General features: G+C 45.3%; 2 protein-coding genes across 3 annotated transcripts in view; one reads left to right on the plus strand and one right to left on the minus strand.

Moving 5' to 3' along the window:
• PRCP (prolylcarboxypeptidase) overlaps nt 1–7,271 on the minus strand; it is a 47,503-nt gene extending 40,232 nt beyond the window's left edge. The window contains exon 1 of the mRNA XM_058185520.1: nt 7,088–7,271. Within this exon, the coding sequence (XP_058041503.1) occupies nt 7,088–7,261 (174 nt within the window). The 5' untranslated portion in view covers nt 7,262–7,271. The remainder of the gene's footprint in view (nt 1–7,087) is intronic.
• A 444-nt stretch (nt 7,272–7,715) lies between these two features.
• On the plus strand, nt 7,716–23,708 carry DDIAS (DNA damage induced apoptosis suppressor). Of its 2 annotated transcripts, none has more exons than XM_058185219.1 (6): nt 7,716–7,848; nt 10,270–10,396; nt 13,682–13,807; nt 15,330–15,491; nt 18,632–18,749; nt 20,944–23,708. In XM_058185219.1, exons 3-6 carry the CDS (start codon nt 13,698–13,700, stop codon nt 22,933–22,935), a joined length of 2,382 nt encoding a protein of 793 aa, XP_058041202.1. In that variant the 5' UTR covers nt 7,716–7,848; nt 10,270–10,396; nt 13,682–13,697; the 3' UTR covers nt 22,936–23,708. The 2 variants fall into 2 exon arrangements, with proteins under 2 accessions (XP_058041202.1, XP_058041203.1); XM_058185220.1 differs by having other exon boundaries at nt 7,787–7,879.
• The last annotated feature ends 881 nt before the right edge of the window (nt 23,709–24,589 follow it).

Consider the following 24,589-nt stretch of genomic DNA (forward strand, 5'->3'; position numbering starts at 1 on the left):
GGAAGACCTGCAGGAGTGCAAGGCCAGGTACCAGCGCCTGGAGGCTTAGCGGGCTGAGATGGTCATCCAGTTCCGGGCCATGATGCAGTCCCACTGGAACGAAAGCCTCCAGCTCTTCGCCACCAGTGCCGCTTCCCTCCAGCCTTCGCCCAAAGCCCCATAACCGGAGGCTGAAGCAGACCCTGAGTCGGAATTTCTGCCCCCCTACGACCCAGACAAAATGACCCCGAAGGGGGAGACTCTGTATAGCAACACAAAGGTTCATTGCATGTATCCAACCCAGCGGCCATAGTTTGAGGACCCCTGGTTTAGTGCAATAGAAAAAATGCAAATAATTTGTCTGCGGACCACCAAAATTTTCTCACGGACCACCAGTTGGTGACCACTGTAACAGATGACCCTCACTCTGTCAAAGACCTTGGAGTACTCATCTCTAATGATCTAAGTGCCAGAGCCCACTGTAACAACACCGCCAAAAAGGCATTAAGACTTGTTAACCTAATCTTGCACAGCTTCTTCTCCGGTTTGTAGCATTTGGCATTCACACAAAGTCTAATGGAAAGCCGGATTCCTTTAACAACAAGGTTACTAGGAGATTTACTTCACCTCAGTTAAAAATGGTGATTAAATCGGGTTCATTCACATGTTCGCTTGCTTAATGATTGCCCTGCTTAGCAACCAAACTTCCTGTCCCAATGTGGGTGTTAAATGGGTCGTAAGCTGAGGACTACCTATAACAGGGGAAGGATACTGCAAAATCCCCATTCCCTCCCCACTCCAGCGGAAGGATACTGCAAAATCCCCATTCCCTCCCCACTCCTGGGGGAAGGATACTGCAAAATCTCCATTCCCACCTCACTCCAGGGGAAGGATACTGCAAAATCCCCATTCCCTCCCCACTCCAGCGGAAGGATACTGCAAAATCCCCATTCCCTCCCCACTCCTGGGGGAAGGATACTGCAAAATCTCCATTCCCACCTCACTCCAGGGGAAGGATACTGCAAAATCCCCATTCCCTCCCCACTCCTGGGGGAAGGATATTGCAAAATCTCCATTCCCACCCCACTCTGGGGCCAGCCAGAGGTGGTATTTGCTGGTTCTCCAAACTACTCAAAATTTCCGCTGCCAGTTCTCCGAACTAGTCAAAATTTCCGCTACCGGTTCTCCAGAACCTACTGAATAGCACCCGTTCACTGATCTAAGAGAACCTCTTGGCTAATGAAGAAAGCCAGTGATCCTTCAGTAAAGAATCATCTAGCAAACCAGAGTTTCAGGAATAGTTCCACCTAAACCGCGTGGCCCAATGTTTAGTTTTGGGGTGTGGTGACGATCCCACATATTGTATACGACTACCGATCATTACGAAGGAATGGCTGAAGATAGATGCATGCAGGGTTTCACAAACAGTTGTGCAACATGAACACTGAGTAAGAAACCAGGTAAATCAAGGTATTTTTTTTTTGACTATCAAAGTTCTCCCTGATTCCACATTCAGGGCAGTTTTTTCCCCCCTCCAGTATAGGAAAGAGGGATTTTTCATGAGCAGTAGACTTCCTGCTGGAACTTTTGAATTGTGTTTTCATTAGCAGTCTGCGCATACTGCATTTAGCTTAGGGATCACGTGTGTTTTAAACGAAGTCATGACTAATTTGTCTTGTTTACCAAATAAGAGCACTGATCTGTCAGTTCCTAATTTGGAGTTGGGCCAGTCTACCAAATAAATCTCTTTATTCAATTTATGTAGTCACCCAGCTAACTTGCATGCAACTCGGAGCAGCGGACACAAAATGGTGAGAGTTGCCCTTCCAGCACTAAGCTGACAATGAATACCTACGGTGCAACCTACCTGTAGGTTAAATTACAATTTATTTTCCACTTTGTGTTGCTGCATTTGCTAAAAGGCAACGTTTATGTGGGTTCAAAAAATGGCTTTTGAAAAGTCAAAAGAAAGAAAAGAAAAGAAAAAAGGAAAGAAAGAAAGAAAGAGGAAGGAAGGAAAGAGAAAGAAAGAAAGAAAAAGAAAGAGGCAGAAAGGAAGGAAGGAAGACAGAGATGTATATATATATATACATCTATATATATATAATATATATATATATACATCTATATATATATATATATTATATATTTCTATCTCTCTCTCTCTCTCTCTCTATCTATCTATATATAAAAGGAAATTTACAACGGGATGATACCATAATTGCTCGAGCTTTCTTATGATGCTACCCACTGTCTTGAAGGGGAACAAAACTGTAAATGGGGCAGGAAGTTCTTCATATCCGGGCGTCCTTAAGAAGTCAGATCTGCAGTGTGACCTGCAGATAAGTGCATAGAAATAAAATTTCACTGGGAATATGCAAACAACAACTTCTGCACTTTCCCGGCTATTCAAAGGCTATTGTTGTACCCCAGGGTGTGGGGTTATTTTTTTTCCAGTTTTGGTCACTTGGTGTGGAAATATCTACCAGAGAAGCCTCGCTCACATCCTGGTAATCTTTGGGTTAGATTACTGCAGTGCGCTCTACGTGGGTCTAACCCTTGAAGATTACTTGAAAGCTACAGTTGGCACAGTTTTGGAGGCCACTAGGATGCCATGTATAACATGCAAGATCTAAAATGGACAGCTAACATCAAAAACATCATCAAAAAAGGACAACAAAGAAGGTTCTTTCCGCGCCAACTCAGTAAGCTCAAACTGCCCAAGGAGCTGCTGATACAGTTCTACAGAGGAATTATTGAGTCTGCCATTTGCACCTCTATAACCAACCTTTTTCGGGCGAAGAAAAAATGCTTTTAAAAGTAAAAAAAAAACAAAAACCTTTGATGATCGTGTGGCTCAGCTGGGCATGGGGCGTGGGGGGACAGGGATTTTTGCTACCAGTTCTCCGAACCATCCGCCACCGCTACCGGATAGCGTGATCCGGTCCGAACCGGGAGCATTTCACCCCTGCCCAGAAGGCTTATGATATGGAAAGCAAAATATACAGATCTTTAGCGGTTATAAAATAGAGATTATACTGATTATTATTATTATTATTATTATTATTATTATTATTATTATTATTATTATTTGAATTTATATCCCGCCCTTCTCCGAAGACTCAGGGCGGCTTACAATGTGTTAAGCAATAGTCTTCATCCATTTGTATATTATATACAAAATCAACTTTTTATTGCCCCCAACAATCTGGGTCCTCATTTTACCTACCTTATAAAGGATGGAAGACTGAGTCAACCTTGGGCCTGGTGGGACTAGAACTTGCAGTAATTGCAAGCAGCTGTGTTAAAAACAGACAGACTTAGTCCGCTGAGCCACCAGAGGCCCTTCTATATATTATTGATACCAATAATTAAACAATATCTGTAGCTCAGCATTGAACTGTAGGATCCTTGGCAGTTTTCTTGCAGAGGCTACATTACCAAACTAGGTAAGTCATCAGTGGACACTGAAGAAGTTTACCTACTTTGGTAATGAAACATTTGCAAGAAAATCACCCAGCTCAGAGAGCACCAAAGACCCCACTGGTTATACCAAGTAATAAAGGGGAAAGGGGAAAAAAAAAGACTTTTACTGATATATTATCAGCTATGAGAAGACAAGGACAGCTTCATTGCAGTTTATATCTATTTCTCTTCCATATAAGGACAAATTAAAACACCCGAGCAGTTAGTCAATGCGTAATTACACTATGGAATTCATTATTAGCTGGGTATAAAACTGACAAATTCATAAAACGAAATTATTATGAAAACCATATGTTAACTCCGACAGTTGTTGTTGCAAAGAAAAGCAGAAGTGTGCAAATATCCACCTCTCTCAAATTTACCAGCTGCTTCAGCAAGGTAATTTACACAGCCTTGTTATTAAGTAAAAGCCCCTCTCCATTTCCCCAAATTACTGAAATCTCAGGAGGGGTCAACAGGGCTATAAAAATACAAGATTTTCAAAGGGCGTCATTTCATCAGTTTTCAGAGATTTGAGGTTGAAGGAGGGGAGGCAGGGCACATCACATCCTAAGGACACAGCCTGCTTTTGTTTCTGGTTAGAACGAGATGGTCATAAGACAGCAAATAAAAAAAATCATAACTAGGTTAGATCTAACTTTAAAAAAAAAAGAAATTGCTTGCACAGCTGGGGCAAATCCTATGCGACTTAAAATGCACCTGATTTGCAGGCCCCTCCATATCAATTAAAGATTTATGGTGGCTGGAATAAATTATGTCATACCAACCACCTGCTAGGACACATCAAAATATAACAAGGGTATTTTTTTTCCCGTTTCTGCTTAAAGCATGACATCTTAAATGCCACATTAGTCTTCGGTTAATCTGATCTCACGCTTCAGCTGCGAAGTGGCTAAAAGTACTTGGCTGTCGATATTATCCCTGGATCAAGAAAAGCAGTCATTATAATACTAATTGTAGGGACACGGTGGCTCAGAGGCTAAGACGCTGAGTTTGTCGATCGAAAGGTTGGCAATTCAGAAGTTCGAATCCCTAGTGCCACGTAACGGGGTGAGCTCCCGTTACTTGTCCCAGCTTCTGCCAACCTAGCAGTTCGAAAGCAGGTCAAAAATGCAAGTAGAAAAATAGGGACCACCTTTGGTGGGAAGATAACAGCGTTCCGTGCGCCTTTGGCATTGAGTCATGCAGGCCACATGACCATGGAGACGTCTTCGGACAGCGCTGGCTCTTCAGGTTTGAAACAGAGATGAGCACCGCCCCCTAGAGTTGGGAACCACTACCACATATGTGTGAGGGGAACCTTTACTTTTATAATACTAATTGATACTCAAGTCCTTCCTTAGGCATGAATATAAAATCAGACCGAAGGGCAAGATACGTCCATATTTTCCTGCAATGCCAAGGTGCAGAAATTATCAAACAACTAAGGAGTCCCAATGTGCATTTATTTTGATGTGTGCATTTATGTTTATGCATAGGAGTTGTGCGGTGGCCTAGAGGTGTAGCTCTCGCCTCACAATCAGGAGGCTGTGAGTTCGATTCTAAGTAGAGGCAGATATTTCTCTCTCTGGGCACACTGAGAATATATCTGCTGAACAAAACTCCACATTGGTGACAGGAAGGGCATCCAGCCATTAAACACTCTGCTAGTTCCATTCAGTTGCCCAGATTCCACCCCACAAGAGATTATGATATATGTTTATGCATAGAGGTGCAACATCATATTCTTTGCTCTACGATGTTCATATATTTATATTTGAATTTTCTAGTGATTCAGCTATTCAACTTTCTACTCAAGGGGATAGCACAGGGGTAATCAACCTTTTTATACCTACCGCCCATTTTTGTATCTCTGTTAGTAGTAAAATTTTCTAACCGCCCACCGGTTCCACAGTAATGCGCCGTGTATCGTTGTCTGCGCATGTCTCTCACGCATCGTGAATTGGGTTGGGGGGACGCTGTCTACCAGCTCTGCTTGTCTGTTACAGCTGGGTGGTGTGGGGGGAGATGCGCGAGCTATTCTGGGACGAGGCTCTTTTGCCTGCGGTCGCACCATAGCGCCATTTAGTTTCACTTACGTAATGTGAACTAAACTTATGCGCGGGTGATCCAAATAGTATATTTTCAGAAATTTAAATTGTCATGGGGAATTTTATGAAAACCTAATGAAAATGTTTTTAAATAATGCTATGAATTTTTTTTTAAAAGTCAATTAAATAAAAAAAAGGAAAGTGCTTCAGTATCGGACAAAACCCCTACCGCCCACCATGAAAGCTGGAACGCCCACTAGTGGGCAGTAGGGACCAGGTTGACTACCACTGGGATAGCATCTTTTGACTGGTACCAATGTAACTAGGTTTATACTCACCCATCTGGGAAAAGAAACATCTCATTGCTGTTCCTAATTTTTCCAAGTATTTTTTAAAACCAAGGGTCCCCCATCCACCAGGGCTGCCACCCAATATTGGAACCGGGCTGCATGAGTGGTGAGCCGGCGTGCAATGCGCACAGGTACACAGTTCAATTTGCACAAGTCAAGCTGCTTGCACATTCGCATGTACACTGATCTGCTACTCGCGCGGCCCGATTCCCCTCTCCCCCCACTTCCCCCTCCAAGCCGGGCCACCAAGCCACAAAGGTTGGGAAGAGGTGTTCTACACTACACTAAAAAAATTCTTTTTAAAAACGGAATCTGTAGGAAGATTGGCATACTTTGTAAGTTTGCAGGAAGTTTCCACACTTAATTGTGATCCAGTCTTTATGTTTATTGTTAGCTTGGGATGTCCCAGTTGGACAGGATGCAAAGTTACAAGATTCCAGTGTTCAAAGTATTTGCCACTTCACCTGCTTGCTTAACAGACCTATTAAGAAAGTACAAACTGCCATTTATAACTTTCCAGTCACAGAGGCACCCGGCTGTCACCACTTCATAACTGAACAATGAAAGTCACGCTGCCATGTTTTGTGGAGAAATGGAACAGAATAACAGAGTTGGAAGGGACCTTGGAGGTCACCTAGTCCAACCCCTCCACCCAAGCGGGAGACCCTACACCTTTTCTGACAGATGGCAGTCCAGTCTCTTCTTGAAAGCTTCCAGGGATGAAGCTCCCACAACTTAGATTAACAGTTGGAAGGGACCACGGAGGTCGTCTAGTCCAACCCCTCCGCCCAAGCGGGAGACCCTACACCATTTCTGACAGATGGCAGCCCAGCCTCTTCTTGAAAGCCTCCAGGGATGAAGCTCCCACAATTTAAGATTAAATTAAGAGTGGGAAGGGACCTTGGAGGTCATCTAGTCCAACCCCTCCGCCCAAGCGGGAGACCCTACACCATTTCTGACAGATGGCAGCCCGGCCTCTTCTTGAAAGCCTCCAGGGATGAAGCTCCCACCACTTCCGAAGGCAACTTCTCTTCTTTTGCTGCAGCTCTTTGCTGCAAATCTTTCCCAGGCACAAACGAGGGCGAACCTGCGGAACTCACCGCCACTGGATATAGATATAGATATATATATATAGGCATGATTAATAGGGGGAACGGAAGGGAGAGGGTTGAGGAAGGAATATGGGATGTTTTGCGACCGAAAGGGCTTTGAGAGGAAGCCGCCCGGCTCTTTCTTCCTTACCTTCTGGGCGATATAGCAAGTGCGGTAAGCGCGAAGCCCCAAGAGCCGGGAGGAATCGGGACGGGAGGCCGCGTAGAGGCGAGGATGGGCGAAAATGCTCCAAGCACGCCCGAATTCGCCGACCCAGGCGAGGCAGAAGAGCCACCCGCCCCACAGCTCCGTAGACACCCGCATAACCGTGAAGCAACCGACCGAAATCAAGACTGCCGCCGTTTGCTCCCCTTTTTATACCCGGCTTTCGGGAAGGAGGCGGGACCGGGGGAAAAAACACACCCTCTGACTCCTCCCACAACCCGAGATGGACAAATGAGAGGCTCCTCTCGAAAAGAAGCCACGCCCCCCACTCGACGATTCGCTGAGAGAGAGAGAGGGCGGTGGGAGGAAAGACAGAAAGGCAGATAAGCCTCCGGAGGCTTGCTGCGATTGGTTACGGCCTGAGGCAAAAGCGTAGGCTGTGCCTTTAATACTTCCCTCCCCCCTCCTCCGTCACCCCCGTCTTCGACGGTGCTGCTTCGTGGTTGCTACGGCAGGCAGAAACAGCGAAGCCCTCCGATTGGCTAGAAACGGGAGAATGGGCGGGGCTGGAGAAAAAAGGTTGAGTTGAGGCGGCGGGGAAAAAAGCGGGGCGGGCGTTTGTGCAGCTCTCCCTCCGAGCTCCTCGCTGATTGGCGCGTGTGAGGAAAAAAAAAGAACGTGTCTGTCGTCACTTCCGTTCTGGACCTCGAGATCGCTTCCGGAAGAAGCTGTCTACCTGTTGGAAGGTTTGTTCCTACTCTTCAGGCGCAGCGATGGGTGAATAGTCGCCTCATTTACCTCATTATTATTATTATTCTCCACAACTCTCTTTTTTTTTTAAATTTGGACTAGGAAGACCCGAGTTGAAGTTCCTCCTCAGCGATGGAAGCTCCCTGGGCGACTTTGGGCCAGTCCCATTCAGCCCGGCCTACCTCACAGGGTTGTTGTTGTCTTAAAAGGAGGAGGAGGAGGAAGGAATACTATGCAGGCTGCCTTCATCCTTTGTATAAAAAGGCGGGATATAAATTCACATCAACCACATCTGGCTTAGAGCCTTTCAGACTTCGCACTATGCTTTCCATTATCCCCTGCCAGCACTTTAAATAGAATGGAATAAGGAATAGGAATTAGAATATAGAGAAGAGAAGAGAAGAGAAGAGAATGAAAGAAATAATAGGGATAGGATAGGATAGGATAATAGGAATGAAATATTTATTTTTATTTTATTTATTTATATATATAGGAAGAAGAAAAGAAAAACAATAGGACAGGAACGGTAGGCACGTTTGTGCGCTTATGCACGCCCCTTAGAAATAGAAGAGAAGAGAGTAGAGTAGAGTAGAAAATAGAATAGAAAAGAAAAGAGAATGGAATGGAATGGAATGGAATGGAATTCTTTATTGGCCAAGTGTGATTGGAGACACAAAAAATTTGTCTTGGTGCATACGCTCTCAGTGTACATAAAAGAAAAGATACCTTCATCAAGAATCATAAGGTACAACACTTAATGATAGTCATAGGGTACAAATAAGCAATGAAATCATTAGGAAACAGTCAATATCAATCGTAAGGATACAAACAACAAAGTTACATACTGTAACATAGTTACAGACATACAGTCTTACGTGGAAGGAGATGGGTGATGAGAACGATGAGAAGATTAATAGTAGTGCAGATTTAATAAATAGTTTGACAGTGTTGAGGGAATTATTTGTTTAGCAGAGTGATGGCCTTCGGGGAAAAACTCTTCTTGTGTCTAGTTGTTCTGGTGTGCAGTGCTCTATAGCATCGTTTTGAGGGTAGGAGTTGAAACAGTTTATGTCCAGGATGCGAGGGATCTGTAAATATTTTCCCAGCCCTCTTTTTGACTTGTGAAGTATACAGGTCCTCCATGGAAGGCAGGTTGGTAGCCATTGTTTTTTCTCCAGTTCTTATGGTTGTTATTATTATGGTTATTGGGTAGCAGCCTTTCTCGTGGCTAAAAAAGCCTTACTGTCTTGGGCGGAAACTTGGGGCAGGTGGAAATCCCAACAGCTGCAGGTTCCAGTTTCGAGAGGGAACCTGAATGAGGGTTGCTTTCAGGAAAATTGAGATTTCCGAGACAACCAGCATTAAATTTATTTATTTAGTTATTTATTGAATTTATATTGCTGCCTATTTGCCCATGGTGACTCAAGGCAGTTTACAGCATATAAGACCACATTTAAAACAATAAAAACTAACAAAAAGAATCAAATAAATTAATATAGTTGCTAAATTGTTGCTGTTCTATCCTCAAAATGTTGCTGTAGGGCATGGCACACCAGAACAACTAGACACAAGGACAGTTTTTTTCCCCCTGCCATCACTCTGCTAAACAACTAATTCCCACAACACTGTCAAACTATTTAATAAGGCTGTATTACTATTATTCTTCTCATCCTTCCTATTACCTATCTCCTTCTACTTATGACTATAACCTTATTGCTTGTATCTTTACAATTTATATTTTTTTATTTAGCTTCGTAGTACACTTTATGTTGATTCTATCACTAAGTGTTGTATCTTATAATAATAATAATAATAATAATAATAATAATAATAATAATAATAATAATAATAATAATAATAATAATAATAATAATAATAATAATAATATAATTTGTATACCGCCCTTCTCCCGAAGGACTCAGGGCAGTTTACAGCCAGGTAAAAATAGCATAGATAAATATAATACAATAAAATCAAAATTAAAAAACTTATTCAAATTGGCTGATAATGATTATGATTTATGATGAATGTATTTTTATCATGACTATGATCATGATTTATCCCTTATAGCTTTTATAAAAAGGGATAAAAGCCCAGCTGCTGTGGCCTAGAGGTGGAACTCTTGCCTCACAATCAGAAGGTTGTGAGTTCGATCCTAGATAGAGGCAGATGTTGGTCTCCTGCTTGAGCAGGGGGTTGGACTAGATGAGCTGCAAGGTCCCTTCCAACTCTGTTAATCTGTTAACTCTTATGCACCGAAGACAAATTCCTTGTGTGTCCAATCACACTTCGCCAATAAAGAATTCTGTTCTGTTCTATTCTATTCTAATTTTTTTCTATTCTATTCTATTCTATTCAATCCTAATCTTAATACTATCCTACCTTTCAGTTAATCAGACCTCTTTCTTCTCTTCCAGTGGACAGATTTAAACTGGATGTCTTCATCTTGGCGCTCTCCAGCTATGTTGGAGCCAGCTTCTCTCACTTCCATTATCTAGGAAGTAAGAGGATAGAACACATTTTTCCTCCACCTGGCAATTTCCGGTGAGCTATCGGTTCATTTTGTCTTTTCCCTCAGAGCCCCTGGGTTTAACAGGGTTAATATCACTGCACAAGCAGAGTGAATGTAACATAGTCACAAACGGTGGAATGACCACGTGATGTTGTGCCTCGCCCGCCCCCCTCTCTGCAGCCGGGCCCCTCCCATCTCCTGCTATCTCAGCCAGAGACTGATAATGAAGACGAATGGCCTGGCATGCCTCCAGCCCCCAGTCCTGGCACCATGCCCGGACAGACTGAGCAAGACGAATGGCCTGGCATGCCTCCAGCCCCCAGTCCTGGCACCATGCCCGGACAGACTGAGCAAATAAACCTCCCCCCCACAGCATGTGAGCATGATGAGCATGAAGCCGGTCACGAGCTAGAATTGCCAGCAGCTGGGCAGGCAGACGAAGGGTGGACAGATCCACGCTTCTGGAGAATGGAGAGGCGACGTCAGCAAAAGGAAGGGAGGGGCAGGCCTGGATAAGTGCTGAGTCATGGAGCCACACCCCATGGCCTATATAAAGGATCTGCTTTGTGGCATTCCTTGAGTCAGGCAAAGTCTAATCTGGTTGCTGAAGTCACACCTTGGATTCCTGCCTGCCCTGAGAACTCTGACAGGACTTTGGCAAAGCTGCAGAGGCTTCGTGGCCACGCTTGATACAGACTTCCCAGACCCGGCCGTCAGAGGAGGAGTGGGACACGACACGTGAATGGGCAGTTTGATGGGATGAACTACATAGCCCACAAGCTGCATTTGATTGTGGATGGTCAATGTGGGAACCATAGCGTGCCAGGTTATGCTGAGTTGACTCTGATGCTATTACAAGTAGTCCTCAACTTAACGACCATAATTGAGCCCAACATTTCTATTGCTAAGAGAAATCGATGTTAAGAGAGTTTTTCCCCATTTTTTAACCTTTCTTACCACGGTTGTTAAGTGAATCACTACAGCTATTAAGTTAGTCACACGGTTGTTAAGTGAATCTGTCTTCCCCATTGACTTTGCTTGTTCAGAAAGTCACAAAAGGTGATCACATGACCCCAATACACCGCAACCATCATAAATACATGCCAGTTGCCAAGCATCTGAATTTTGATCACGTGACCATGGGGATGCTGCAACAGACGTAAGGGTGAAGAACGGTCATAAGTCACTTTTTTTAGTGCCATTGTAATTTCAAATGGTCACTAAATGAAGCTGTAAGTCGAAGACTACCTGTATTGACAAGTGCTTTAACAATGCTGGTTTATTACACTGATGTATGGCTGGGAGACCAGTTGAGGTTGAGCTCCATGTGCTCCTGATCTCTCAGTATGTCTCCACCTGCTGGAACTACCTCTACCTGTTTGTTTGTTTATTTTATTTGTTTGTCAATCATATATAAGATAACAGGTAAAAGTATAAACATAATTTGGATACATGAAAAGAGTAAGTAAAAAGGAATATTAGAACAGGGATGGTAGGCACGCTGGTGCGCTTATGCACACCCCTTACAGACCTCTTGGGAATGGGGTGAGGTCAACAGGAGACAGTTTAAGCTTAAAGTTTTGGGGGTTTGGGGAAGAAACCACAGAGTCAAGCAGTGCATTCCAGGCATTGACCACTCTGTTACTGAAGTCATATTATCTGCAATCAAGGTTTACCTTGAGTTTGTATCTATTATTTGCTCGTGTATTGTTGTGGTTGAAGCTGAAGTAGTCATTGACAGGTAGGACATTGTAGTAGATGATTTTATGTATTATGCTTAGGTCAGACTGAAGTCGGCATAGTTCTAGATTGTCTAAGCCCAAAATTTGGAGTCTGGTGGCATAGGATGGCCAGTGACTCATTCACTAGAACAAGGACTTCTGGACTGATGTCATTCTAGAGGTGCATTCTGGAAGAGATCCATATGGCTTACTTGCTGTCTCTCGCAACCAGTGATGGGTTTCAAAAAATTTTTACTACCGATTTGTGGGTGTGGCTTGGTGGGCATGGCATGGCTTGGTGGGCGTGGCAGGGGAAGGATACTGTAAAATCTCCATTCCCACCCCACTCCAGGGGAAGGATACTCTAAAATCCCCATTTCCTCCCAATCAGCTGGGGCTTGGGAGGCAGAGAATAGATGGGGGCGGGGCCAGTCAGAATTTTTACTACCTGTTCTCCGAACTACTCAAAATTTCTGCTACTGGTTCTCTAGAACTGGTCAGATCCTCCTGAAACCCACCTCTGCTCGCAACCATTAGGTAAGGCTCACACTGTCAACCCAAACTGCCAATCTGATTTTGATCTGACCACAGTTTGAGCTACAAGATGGTTATCCCCTTGTCCTAGAGCTCCAAACCCACTGCATTGCGATCTCCTCATGAGGAAGTACTGCCTGGAGCACTTGTGGGTGATCTCATGCCCTCTCTTTCCCCAGAGGGGAATGGCAAAGAGCTGGTGCACAACAGTTCATTTAGTGACTGTTCAAAGTTAAACAACGGTACTGAAAAAAAAGTGATTTATGACCGTTTTTCACACTTATGACCATAGCGGCATCTCCGTGCTCATGTGATCAAAATTTAGAGACTTGGCAACTGTCGCATGATAGTAATCACCATTTGCAATCTTGTGACAAGCAAAAATCAATGGAAAAACCAGATTTACTTAACAATTGTGTTACTAACTACTGTTGTGATTAACTTAGCAGTTCTGGCAAGAAAGGTCATAAAACGGGGCAGAATTCACTCAACAACCGTCTCGCTTAGCAACAGAAATTTTGGGCTCAGTTGTGGTCATAAGTTGAGGACTCACCGACTCTTCATTCCGTTGCTGTCGTCCGACTTTCTTGGGCTTCAGTTCATCATCTCAACACTGGAAATTTTTAAGAAAATGTTGGATAGCCATTTGTCTGAAATGGTGTAGGGTTTCCTGCCTGGGCAGGGGGTTGGACTAGAAGACCTCCAAGGTCCCTTCCAACTCTGTTATTATGTTATAACATAATATTTATAGAAATATGTTACTTCTTCTCAGGAAGACTCCACACCACTTCACGCCTTGTGTTAAATGTTCATTCCACACTGCCGAGTAAGTTGTGCAATTAGACAGGATTGTCTGCTCCAGGATACTTGGCAAAAATTTGTCTGCTTTTTTAGTCATGTAATATACAGTACCTGCAATATTATAAGATGTAAATTCACCCAGCGAGTTATTCCCCCAACAAATAGACATTTGGTGTAAGGTGTTTCTAGCGTAAGAACTATTTCCATTGTATAATTCCATACAATCAGGGTTAACTAAAACTATTTTTTCTCCCCCGATAGATAAATGTGAAAGCACATGAATGGCGGACACTTCCTGGTTGCCTCTGTGATTTCCATCCAGAACAGCAGCTTTGTGTATCCATCATGTCACAGTTGCTTTTCCAAAGTATCCCTGCAATTCAAACGGTATGCTCCATCTCGAAGAATTACAGATAGTTCTCAGCTTATACCAGGGGTGTCAAACTCGATTTCATTGAGGGCCGCATCGAGGTTGTGTTTGACCTTGCGGGGGCCAAGGTAGACGCGGCCAGGGTGGGCATGGCCAGCTCAATGTAACTCGGGTCAGGGGAGCCTGTGATGGCCCGAGCACTCTGACAGCGAAAACAGGCTCCCGAGCTCTGTTTCGGCTGTGACGGCCTCCTGCAATAATCTGCCAACAAAAACGGAGCTCCATTTTCGGCTGCAGTGGCCTCCTGCAACCCTCTGCCAGGGAAAATGGAACTCAGGAGGGCCGCATGCAGCCCTCCCAAGCTCCATTTTCGCTGGCAGAGGCACTGCGGGGCAGTCCTTTGCTGTTTCCTGGGTGGCCCCGTGGGGCAGATTTAAGCACTCTGCGGGCCAGATCCAGACCCCGGGCCTTGAGCTTGACACCTCTGACTTATACAGTCATTTGTTTAACAACTAAGGTTAGAACAGCACTGAAAAAAGTGACTTATGACCGTTATTTCACACTTATGCAGCATCCCCATGGTCATGTGATCAAAATTTGGACCCTTGGTACCAGTGGTGAAATCCATTTTTTTTTACTACTGGTTCTGTGGGCGTGGCAGGGGAAGGATATTGCAAAATCCCCATTCCCACTCCACTCTGGGGTCAGCCAGAGGTGGTATTTGCCGGTTCTCCGAACCTGTCAGAACCTGCTGGATTTCACCCCTGCTTGGCACGTAGTTGATGTTTATGACAATTGCTCAGGATCAATACTGCGATACACTCAACCTCTAATAAACTATAAGCTTTCTCAACAAATGGAACCAAGGTTCATTTCTGTTCAGAGGCTTAAGTTGTGACAGGTCCAACATTAACCTTAGGCCAGGGTTGTCAAACTCAAGGTCTGCGGGCCATATCCGGCGCGCAGGGTGTTTAGAGCTGGCCCGCGGGGCTGCCCTGGAAACGGCAAAGGACCAGCCCGCCGTGCCTCTGCCAGTGAAAACACCCCCCACTCCTGAGCTCCGTTTTTGCTGGCAGAGGGCTAGAAAAACAAAACAAAAGGAGAAATGTTTCCCCTTGTGCATTTGAGCATTCAGAAAGGGACAGGAAAGGAGAAAGGGAAAGAGGAAAGACAAAGAAGGAGAGATAGGAAAAGAGCAAGGAAGAAGAGGAGAAGGAAGAAGAAAAAAGGAAGGAAAAAGAAGAAAAGGAAGGAAGAAGAAAGAACGAAGAGAGAAGGAAAAGGGGAAGGAAGGAAGGAGAAAGAATGAGGGAGGGTATGAGGGAAGTCCTGCCTTAGCACTTGGCCACCACAGGTGCCCCCGACACAAGCGTTGATGAGCTGGCCACACCCACCCCGGCCCCCTGAGGTCAAGCACAACCCTGATGCGGCCCTCAACAAAATTGAGTTTGACACCCTTGCCTGAGGCCTACTGCAACAGTGAGACTTTTCATGCAATCCTACAACATTTAAATCCCTTCGTTGCCTTTCTTTTGTCAGATACCATTGCCAGAAGTGTGCTTGTTCGGGTGACACCAAAGAAGCAAACTACAGGTACCGACTTTCGCTGGAGGTAGCCGACACCCATGATGTTTTTGAGGTCACAGTATTTGGAAGCTGCTTAGATACCTATTTTGGAGTTACAGCCAAAGGCCTGCAAAGGTAAAGAAAGGAATTACTTCACTGAGAAGTGTGACCCTACTCCTTCCACCTTACTTGAATGATTTAATTATATCTCTCAGAATAGCTATGCTGCCTGGATACCAAGCTGGTATATATTAATAATGGCAATTAATTTTGCGGAGCTGTAAAATTTGTGGCAGGACCGGTGTGTTAAATGGAGAAACGTTCTCGGCTTGAGTCTAAAAACTCTCCGAGTTCACATTTCCCTGAATTCATGATTAACCTGGGGAAAATTATCCTTCACCTTTGTCTTCTCTTTTATAAGAACATTGGAATATGTTCATTAACACCAGTTTTCTATATCAAAAGAAAATATAGCTGTTGGATTCTTGCCCAGAACATTTAAATTCTGTACTGAAAATGAGTAACGGGCAGATAAATATTTTTTTTTCCTCAACAGCCTAAGGTTGTCTAATTTATTTAAAATATTTCACAGATTTGATAATTGTGGTTGCAGAGAAAGTTGAGCAAGGAATAAAGGCTTTTTAAGAATGTTGCCAGAGACCAGTAAATGTTTTGTTCCTGTCTTATTGTAACCTAGGTTCCCTCAGCCTTTGTGCTTGGCTCACAAGTAAAATGTCCTTGTTTAACAACCATTCATTCAGTGACTTTTCCAGCACTCCCCTGTAGCAACTTCGGCTTTTTCCTGTCTAAAGGTCTGCGTCTGTCTTGTTGGGTTGCAGAACCAAACCAGACAGTTATAGAGGTGCAGGTGACATACTCAATCATTCCTCTGTAGAACTGGATCAACATGATGTGAAGCACCCCTTTCTCCAATGTAAAAATCATAAAGTAGTGGCCCAAATTGTGGAAACCTTTCGGGAAAAGTGTATTTTTCTAAAACTAGCTAATAACACCACTTTTTTTTTTTTTTTGAGTAGTACCATAAAATTATATATCAAATGGAAAGATAATTTAATCAAGAATGTAATGTAATGAAAACATATCTGTTTGTTCGTGCGGGGCTTTCTTAAATTGTTTAGTTTTGACTTTTAAATTTTCTCTTTGGTTTTAATTGGGGTTTTTTAGATTCTTAATTATTTTAAATTCGGCCATATTGTATAATAAGTTTTTTAACTGTATTTTAACTGTATATTGCTTTGCTTTTTTATTCTGGCTGTACACCGCCCTGAGTCCTTCGGGAGAAGGGCGGTTTATAAATCTAATAAATAATAATAATAATAATAATAATGCAATAACGTTTAGAAAGGATTTGCTATTAGAATAGCAGTTACAGTATAAAGAAGAAAAGTGAAACACGTACAAAAAAAACGAGATGTACAAAAATGATCCCCAATACTTAGTTGGGAAACCTTTAGCATGAATGACGGCCTTACAACGTCTTCCCATGGAGTGAACCAAGTCTTTGAATTCTGCAGCTGTTATCATGTTGAAACCAAGATTGAAGGATGGCTTCTATTAACTGGGTTTTATTGCTGAGTCGCTTCTGACTAACAAGTTTCTTTAGTCGGCTCCATAGATTATCAATTGGGTTTCAATTGTATTTTAAATTTTTTTGATATCTATGTTTTATCTATGCTGTACACCGCCCTGAGTCCTCGGAGAAGGGCAGTATAAAAATACGAAAAATAAATAAATTAATTAATTAAGGTCTGAGCTATTCCCAGGCCATTCCAGCAGTGGAAGAGGATTCTCTTGAAACTCAAAAAAAAAAAAAAAAAAGTGGAGTTATTAGCCATCAAACCTCAAAAAGACACTTTTTCCCAAAAGGTTTCCACAATTTTGGCCACTACTGTAGTTGTTTTTCTGACTAGTGAAAGTGATTGTTGCTTTTATGCCAAACTTCCGCTTGAAATGGAAAATACGTCTACAAGTTAACAACCATTCATTTATGACCATCAGAAGTTACAACGGCACTGAAAAAAAATGGACTTACGACCGTTTTTCACACTTACGACCGTGGCAGCATCCCTGTGGTCACATGATCAAAATTCAGACACGTGGCAACTGGCATGTATTCATGACGGTTGCAGTGTCCCAGGGTCACGTGATCCCCTTTTGCGACCTTCCGACGAGCAAAGTCAGCGGGGAAGCCAGACTCACTTAACAACCGTGGGACTCACTTAACAACTGCAGTGATTCTCTTCACAACTGTGGCAAGAAAGTGTTGTGTCTCGCCCGCTTTCACCGCAGCCGGGGCCTTCTTATCTGCTTCCGAACGCTGAGGAATGTCCTAGTATGCCTCCCGGCCCCAGCCCTGGCTCCATGCCCAGACAGGCTGAAGAGGAGGAAATACCTCCAGCCCCCAGCTCTGGCTCCATGCCCAGGCAAACGGAGCAACTAGACCCCTCCCCCTCCCCCACAGCATGTGAGCCTGAGGGAGGTTAATTACCAACAGCTGCAGCCTGGAGTGACCCTCGCTTCAGAAGACTTGAGAGGCGACGTCAGCAAAAGGAAGGGAGGGGCAGGCCTGGATAAGTGCTGAGTCATGGAGCCACACCCCATGGCCTATATAAAGGATCTGCTTTCTGGCATTCTCTGAGTCAGGCAAAGTCTAACATACCTTGCTGAAGTCACTTTCTGGTCTCCTGCCTGCCTTGAGAACTTTGCTAGGATTTTGGCAGAGCTGCAGAGGCAAGCCTGATTCGGATTTCCCTGACCCGGCCGTCAGCGGAGGAGTGGGACACGACAGAAAGGTCATAAAATGGGACCAAACTCACTTAACAACTATCTTGCCTATCCAACAACTGTCAGTTTGGAAGGCAATTTCTGTGTAACTGACAACACAATTTCCATGATTGTAGCCATGGATTAGAGATACCTAAAGTTTTCTGGATGAATCTTGATGTACGAAGGGGAAAAAAATATCAACACCCGGTTAAATCATCCGGAAGGATTTATAACTACGCAGATAAATGATTATCAGCAAAACAGGAATTGGGTCACAAAGCAGAAATGTGTTGCTTTGTTTATTGTGTGCCTCGAAATCCTGAATTCAGCAACTTGGACTGGATTTTTAAAGGGCTTGTGGGAGTTGCTCACAAGCAACATGAAACATTTATCAAAAGGCAGGTTGTTCGAGTCCCTTCCTGTGTATAACTTTTTAAAAGTGTTGCGAGAGTGCTGCTGAATTAGAAATCAAATTATTCCCCGTCCAGATACATCGAAGAACTGAACCGAGAAGCAGGAGAGGATGGAAATGATGCCGTGTTTGGTGCAGTATTTCATGCCGTTGAAACTTGCTTTGTTGGGAAGAAGTTTGTCTTCAGGATTAAGGTGACGGTTCTGCTCGGATTAAATCTTCTAAGAAACGTGCAATTTAAGCGTGACAGATAATTTACGTTGTTGGGCAAGCTTCTGGGTGTGCCTGATCAGGTTTCTGCTTTAAATTGTGAGCATCCTCATAATTGGCATTTAACAGGCTGAAATAACAGTTCCCGTAATTGGAACGTTGATTCTATCTTGATCCAGGTGCATCTTCTGACGTTTATAATGTTGTGTCCCAAATTGTACAAGACTATAATCCTCATGCGTAACTGCTAAATGCTATAAACCAGGCATGTCGAACTTGATTTCATTGAAGGCCACATCAGGGTTGTGTTTGGCTTGGGGGGCGTGGGCGTGGCCAGGGGGCGTGGCCATCTTGACATCACTCGTCAAAGCTCCGTTTTCAGCCGCAGCCCTCTGCCAGGGAAAAAGGAGCTTGGAGAGGCCGCATGCAATCTGCCTGGGCTCCGTTTTCAGCTTCAACAGCCTCCTCGAGCTCCGTTTTCACTGGCAAAGGGCTGCAGGAGGTTGCCATGGCTGAAAACGGAGCCTGGGCAGGCCGCATGCCGTCTCCCCGGTGTTGGAGTCCGCCAGCAGCCTGCGGAGCTGGCAACAGAGTTGGACAGTGATGAGGCTGAGGAAGAGTGTGGGCCAGTCCTGGAGGCTGGGGAAGGCCTGGATGAGGGCTCGGCGTCAGAGGCAGAGGTGGGGCCAGGGTTTCCAGGGTGGCCCCATGGGCAGGATCCCACCCTCAGGCCTTGAGTTTGAGACCCCTGGTATAAACCCTCTCCAGGAGTCAGCAACACAACAATCTGTAAACACCTGGACTTCCACGTTCCTCCAAACAGGACCTGTAACTGCTCAGATTAAATACATTTGGGGGGGGGGAAGAGGGTGGAATTTTATAAGGACACCAACTTTTTAGCTGATTTCATGGGGCCTCAATATATTTGCCTCAGGGTAAGGTCCCTGAGATCTTGTGAAACTTATATAGGTGTTGTGACCCAGGCCCAAGTAGGTAGTAGGAAACTCAAGTCAGTTTAAAAACAAACAAACTTTATTAGAACAGCTGAGAATTAACTCATTCTCAGCGTAGTGCAAACTAAATGAAAGCAAATTCTTCCCAACACAATTCCTCAGTCTTATCACCAACTTTGGTCTTAATTAGGCAAACTGCCAAAGGCCTGCCTTGGCAAAAGTTCAAAATCAGAAAACGCTGATAAGAAACAAATGCAGCAAGACAAAGCTATCAACACTGTTTTCCGGCAAAGAGCCCAAACACCGTTGCTGGTCTTTTAAGCCTTATGGAAGGGACCAATCATCTCTTGGCCCTACTCCCGAGTAGTCCTCTTTGCTTGAGCTGCTCTTGCCTCCTGGCAGCTCTTATCATGCGTGCATTAGGAACAAGCTCCTCCTCTTTCTCTCCCTCACTAATGTCAGCCTCTGGAGGCTCCGTAGTTCGCACCTCATTCCCCCATGGCCCTGGCCCCACCTCTGCCTCTGACACAGAGCCTTCATCCAGGCCTCCCCCAGCCTCCAGGACTGGCCCATGTTCTTCCTCAGCATCATTGCTGTCTTACTCCATTGCCAGCTCCGCAGGCTACTGGCGGACCAAAATAATAGGCAGCCCTTTTTTAGCAACTGCCTTGTTCAACAACCGTTCCTCCGGTGATGAAGAAAGTAACTTCGCGACCAGTCGTCACATTTGCCACTTTTTGCCGGTCTGCAAAACAAAGGAGAACTGAAATGAGATCATAAGGACAGTAGCTTTGCTTAACGACTGAGTTGCTGGTCCCAGGTTTGGTCACTAAATGAGGACTACTTGCATAGCCTGTGAGATTTCGGAGACGTTACCGATCAAAAGAGATAGTAGGTTTTATGCAGTGACTCTCCAGCTCTGAAAAATTTGGTGAGATGATTCAAACAAAACTCCAGCCTCATTTTAACACTATTCTTTAATTATATGGGTAGGGAATTTCACAAAGGCAGATAGACGCGTTGGCAGAGAAACCTCTCAGCATAAATTCAGAGTCTACTTTAGGAAGGAATGGCACTCTCCGTTTGATTCTGCTAGAAAGCAAAGAAAGTTTTTGCACGCTTAATTACAAGCCTGTCATGGTTTCAGAATATGTGCTGCAGCCGTAAATCATGATATGAATTGCTATTTTGAGTCAAGAAACATTTCTTTGTCATTTCTTTGCAGGGTTCTGACATGCCCTACGTTGTCCCTTCTGACAAGCCCTTATTGCAAAATGGCCGCCCAAGGGAAAGAAGCACCAAAACTCTCATCGCCTGTGAAATGTCCCTGCCCCACCCTGGGCTTGTGGGCTACACCGTTATCCATTATATCAAACAGAAGCGAAGTTCTCCGTTTAAGCAGAGTCATGAGGCTTTACGGCCTCCGGATCATGTCCTGGCATCTGATCACCCAAGCGGAGAATTAAAGAGCCTCCATCTCTCTGAGGATTTGGATGCGACTCAATCAAGTCCCAAAAATGGTTTTTTTACCCTCTGGCCATACTCGTTCGGGCTTACTTGGTCGTCCACCTCATCGGAAGACGCAGAACATTCTGCAGCTTTAGATACATGCCAGGCCAGCTCGGAGAAGCAAAAAGACGAAGATGGGTTTGTTACATCAGACAACCAATTGGCTTACAATTTCAGGGGCCCAAACTCGACGCGAGATAAGGGAGACGTACATGAAGGTCAGAAGCCTTGTTTGTATCCTTCTCCACAAAGTCTCACCACTAGGGACGGACTAGGAAGTAGACTTTCCGCGAAAGGAAACTGTGGTGATATATTAGAAGGCCCCTTAGCATCGGAGCCAAAAGGTTCATCATGCAAAATTAGCATCCAATCCAGCTATGGGCTAGCAAATCCATGGCACCCTTTGCCCCACCAGAGTCCTAAGGAACACCTTGCTTCCTCCTCTCCTCCCGGTGCCACAGGAGGTGTAACCGCTCCAGAAGTCTCCGCCGAAGGCTTGATTGAATTTCATGCCACACTTGACAATGGCAGCTCCACTACCAATCTCCCAAACGGTCAAGAGCAGCGTCCTGTCTCGGTTCTCGATGAAAAATCAGGCGAAAATAAAGAGAACGAGTTGCTCACAGAAGAAGATGACTGTTCTTGGAGAGGAAGGGACATCTTCTGTTTCCCACAGGTGGGTTCCAGTTGGCCCGAGGCCAATTTTGATGCTTCGGCAGATCTCTTTGATATTAGCGCCCGGGGATCGACGAAAAGCACTCCAGCAACGTTACGTGGGCCCCAGATAGTCACGCCACGGGCTGGCACGCTGACCCCAAACTGTATAACGTCAGAATTCATGCCAAGGCAAGGTAAGAGAAATGCTAGCTGGACTACTTCTCATTTGGGGTTATCGTTGTATGATACAATGGATGTCTCAGTCCCCAAAACAAGTACTCCAATTGTTGGCTCAGGGTTCAAGTCTGAATGCAGCCCTGTTGGTACCCTGGACTTCACTCCCGCTCCGCGCTCCATTCTCCTCGCAAGGCCTTGTCATCCAGACAGGCTCTCTGCAGGGAAAGGATCCTTTCTAAGCCAATTCCCCCTGAATAAATTGCCCTGGGACAAGGCCAGGTGTAAAAGGTCTACGCTCCCGTCTAAAAACTCTTTAGTGAAACAGCTCATCAGCAAGTTCTCACCGTCCGCAAGGCCAAGCAATGCAGAAGCTGGCACGGACAGCCCGTGTGGACCTCTGAGCCGCCTCTCAGCCCAAGAGTCGCTGTCTGAAGATGGTGGCCAAGGAGGGAGTCCTCCTTTGGGGAAAATCCAAGATCAGGATGTAAAATCGTGGAGAAGGAAGAGGACGAAAAGCTTCATCAGGCTTCACAGCGATGGGCGAGTTATGGAGGGTTTTCCTCTTTATGAAAACCAAGGAGGATCCTCGAGTCTAAAGAACCTTTCGAAATTAGCAAAAGTCAGAGTTCTTCCTAAAAAGCAGGAACCAGAAGAAGCTGATGTTGAAGGCCAACCTGTACGTCAACAGAGAGCGACGCTTGGTGCGCCGGTCACTGAATCGCCTGACAAACCACCTTTGGTAGACTTCAGCAGATCAAAGCGGCTGCCCACACCTTCCCCCGTGCCTCACGTCGCAGACTGGTCTTCTGAACTCTTCTCCGGTCATGACCAGCTGCCCAACGCGGAGGCCACCCTATCACAGCCAACCTCTTGAAGACACCTTTCATTTTGAAATAACGTCTTTTCGGTCACAGTCGTACTTGGAGTACAGTTTCAATAGTTGTAAATTTGGAGCCGGGACAGCAAAAGCTTGTTTTTTTAAAAAAAATATATAAATACTGTATATAGCTGTGATGGTGAACCTATGGCACGTGTGCCAGAGGTGGCATGCAGACCCCTCTCGGCTGACATGTGCGCCCTCGCCCCAGGTCAGATCTCCGTGGCGTTTCCTCCATGACCTTCTATTTCCCTGCAAACGATGAAACAGAAGCTCACAAAAGAAAAAGATCTTGCCTCTTGCCGTGCTGCCGATGTTGGGATGCCCCAATTCCCACCGGCCAGCTGGTCTTCGGGTCTCTGCTGTGCATGCGTGCATTTCCGCGCATGCACGCATGTCCGTGCATGCGCATGTCTGCACACGTGCACGTGCACCTTTCAGTTTGGGCATTCATTGTCTAAAAGATTCGCCATCACTGGTATATAGCAGGGTTTGTTCATATTCCGTCGGATCATTTTAAGGAATGGATTATATCTAAAAGAGCCGCAACGGCGAACCTATGGCACATGTGCCACAGGTGGCACGTGTAGCCATATCAGTGGACACACCAGCTCAGCTCCAGTGCGCATGCCAGCCAGCTGATTTTTGGACCTTCTGGGCCCACCAGAAGTAGGGAAACAGGCTGTTTCCTGCCTCCGGAGGGCCTGCGGGGGGTGGGGAAGGCCCGTTTTTCTTTCTCACTGGCTCCAGATCCTCTCTATGCATCTGGGGAGGGCAAAAATAGCCTTCCCCAGGCCCTCTGGAGGCCCAAAATGGCCCGTTTCCCAACTTCCGATTGGACAGGAAGTGATCTTTTTGCTGTCCCCCACCTCCAGAGATTCCTAGAGCGGCTCTGGAGGCTGGGGACAGCAAAAAACGTCACTTCCTGTCCAACTGGAAATTGGGAAACCATTTTGGGCCTCCATTTTGGGCCTCCAGAGGGCCTGGGGAAGGCTATTTTCTCCACTGGCCTCCAGAGGGCCTGGGGAAGGCTATTTTCTCACTGGCCTCCAGAGGGCCTGGGGAAGGCTATTTTCTCACTGGCTCCAGATCCTCTCTATGCATCTGGGAGGCAAAATAGCCTTCCCAGGCCTCTGGAGGCCCAAATGGCCCGTTCCCAACTTCGGTTGGACAGGAAGTGATCTTTTGCTGTCCCCAGCCTCCAGAGATTCCTAGAGCGGCTCTGGAGGCTGGGGACAGCAAAAAACGTCACTTCCTGTCCAACCGGAAATTGGGAAATGGGCCATTTCGGGCCTACGGAGGGCCTCCAAGGGGGTGGGGAAGGCTGTTTTCTCCCTCCCCAGATTCATAGAGATGACCTGGAGCCAAGTGAGAAAGAAAAACGGGCCTACCAGGCCATCACGTGCCAGGAGCAGGGGCGGGAGAGGGGTTGCATGCGCAGGGCGGGGCGCATAGAATTATGAGTGTGGTCACGCATGTGTGCAAATCTTCCCCACACACCCCCATCCTGGCACGCGATGGCAAAAAGGTTAGCCATCACTGTGATAGAGCACTGAGGGACTCTTTCCTAGAAAATTGAAATTGAATCCATTTGTCGTCTTCGGTGTTCCGTCTTCCTTTGTCATATGACCGCCTTGAACCTTTCTGATTT

This window comes from Ahaetulla prasina, chromosome 5 (assembly GCF_028640845.1).
Source record: "Ahaetulla prasina isolate Xishuangbanna chromosome 5, ASM2864084v1, whole genome shotgun sequence".
Classification (NCBI taxonomy): domain Eukaryota; kingdom Metazoa; phylum Chordata; class Lepidosauria; order Squamata; family Colubridae; genus Ahaetulla; species Ahaetulla prasina.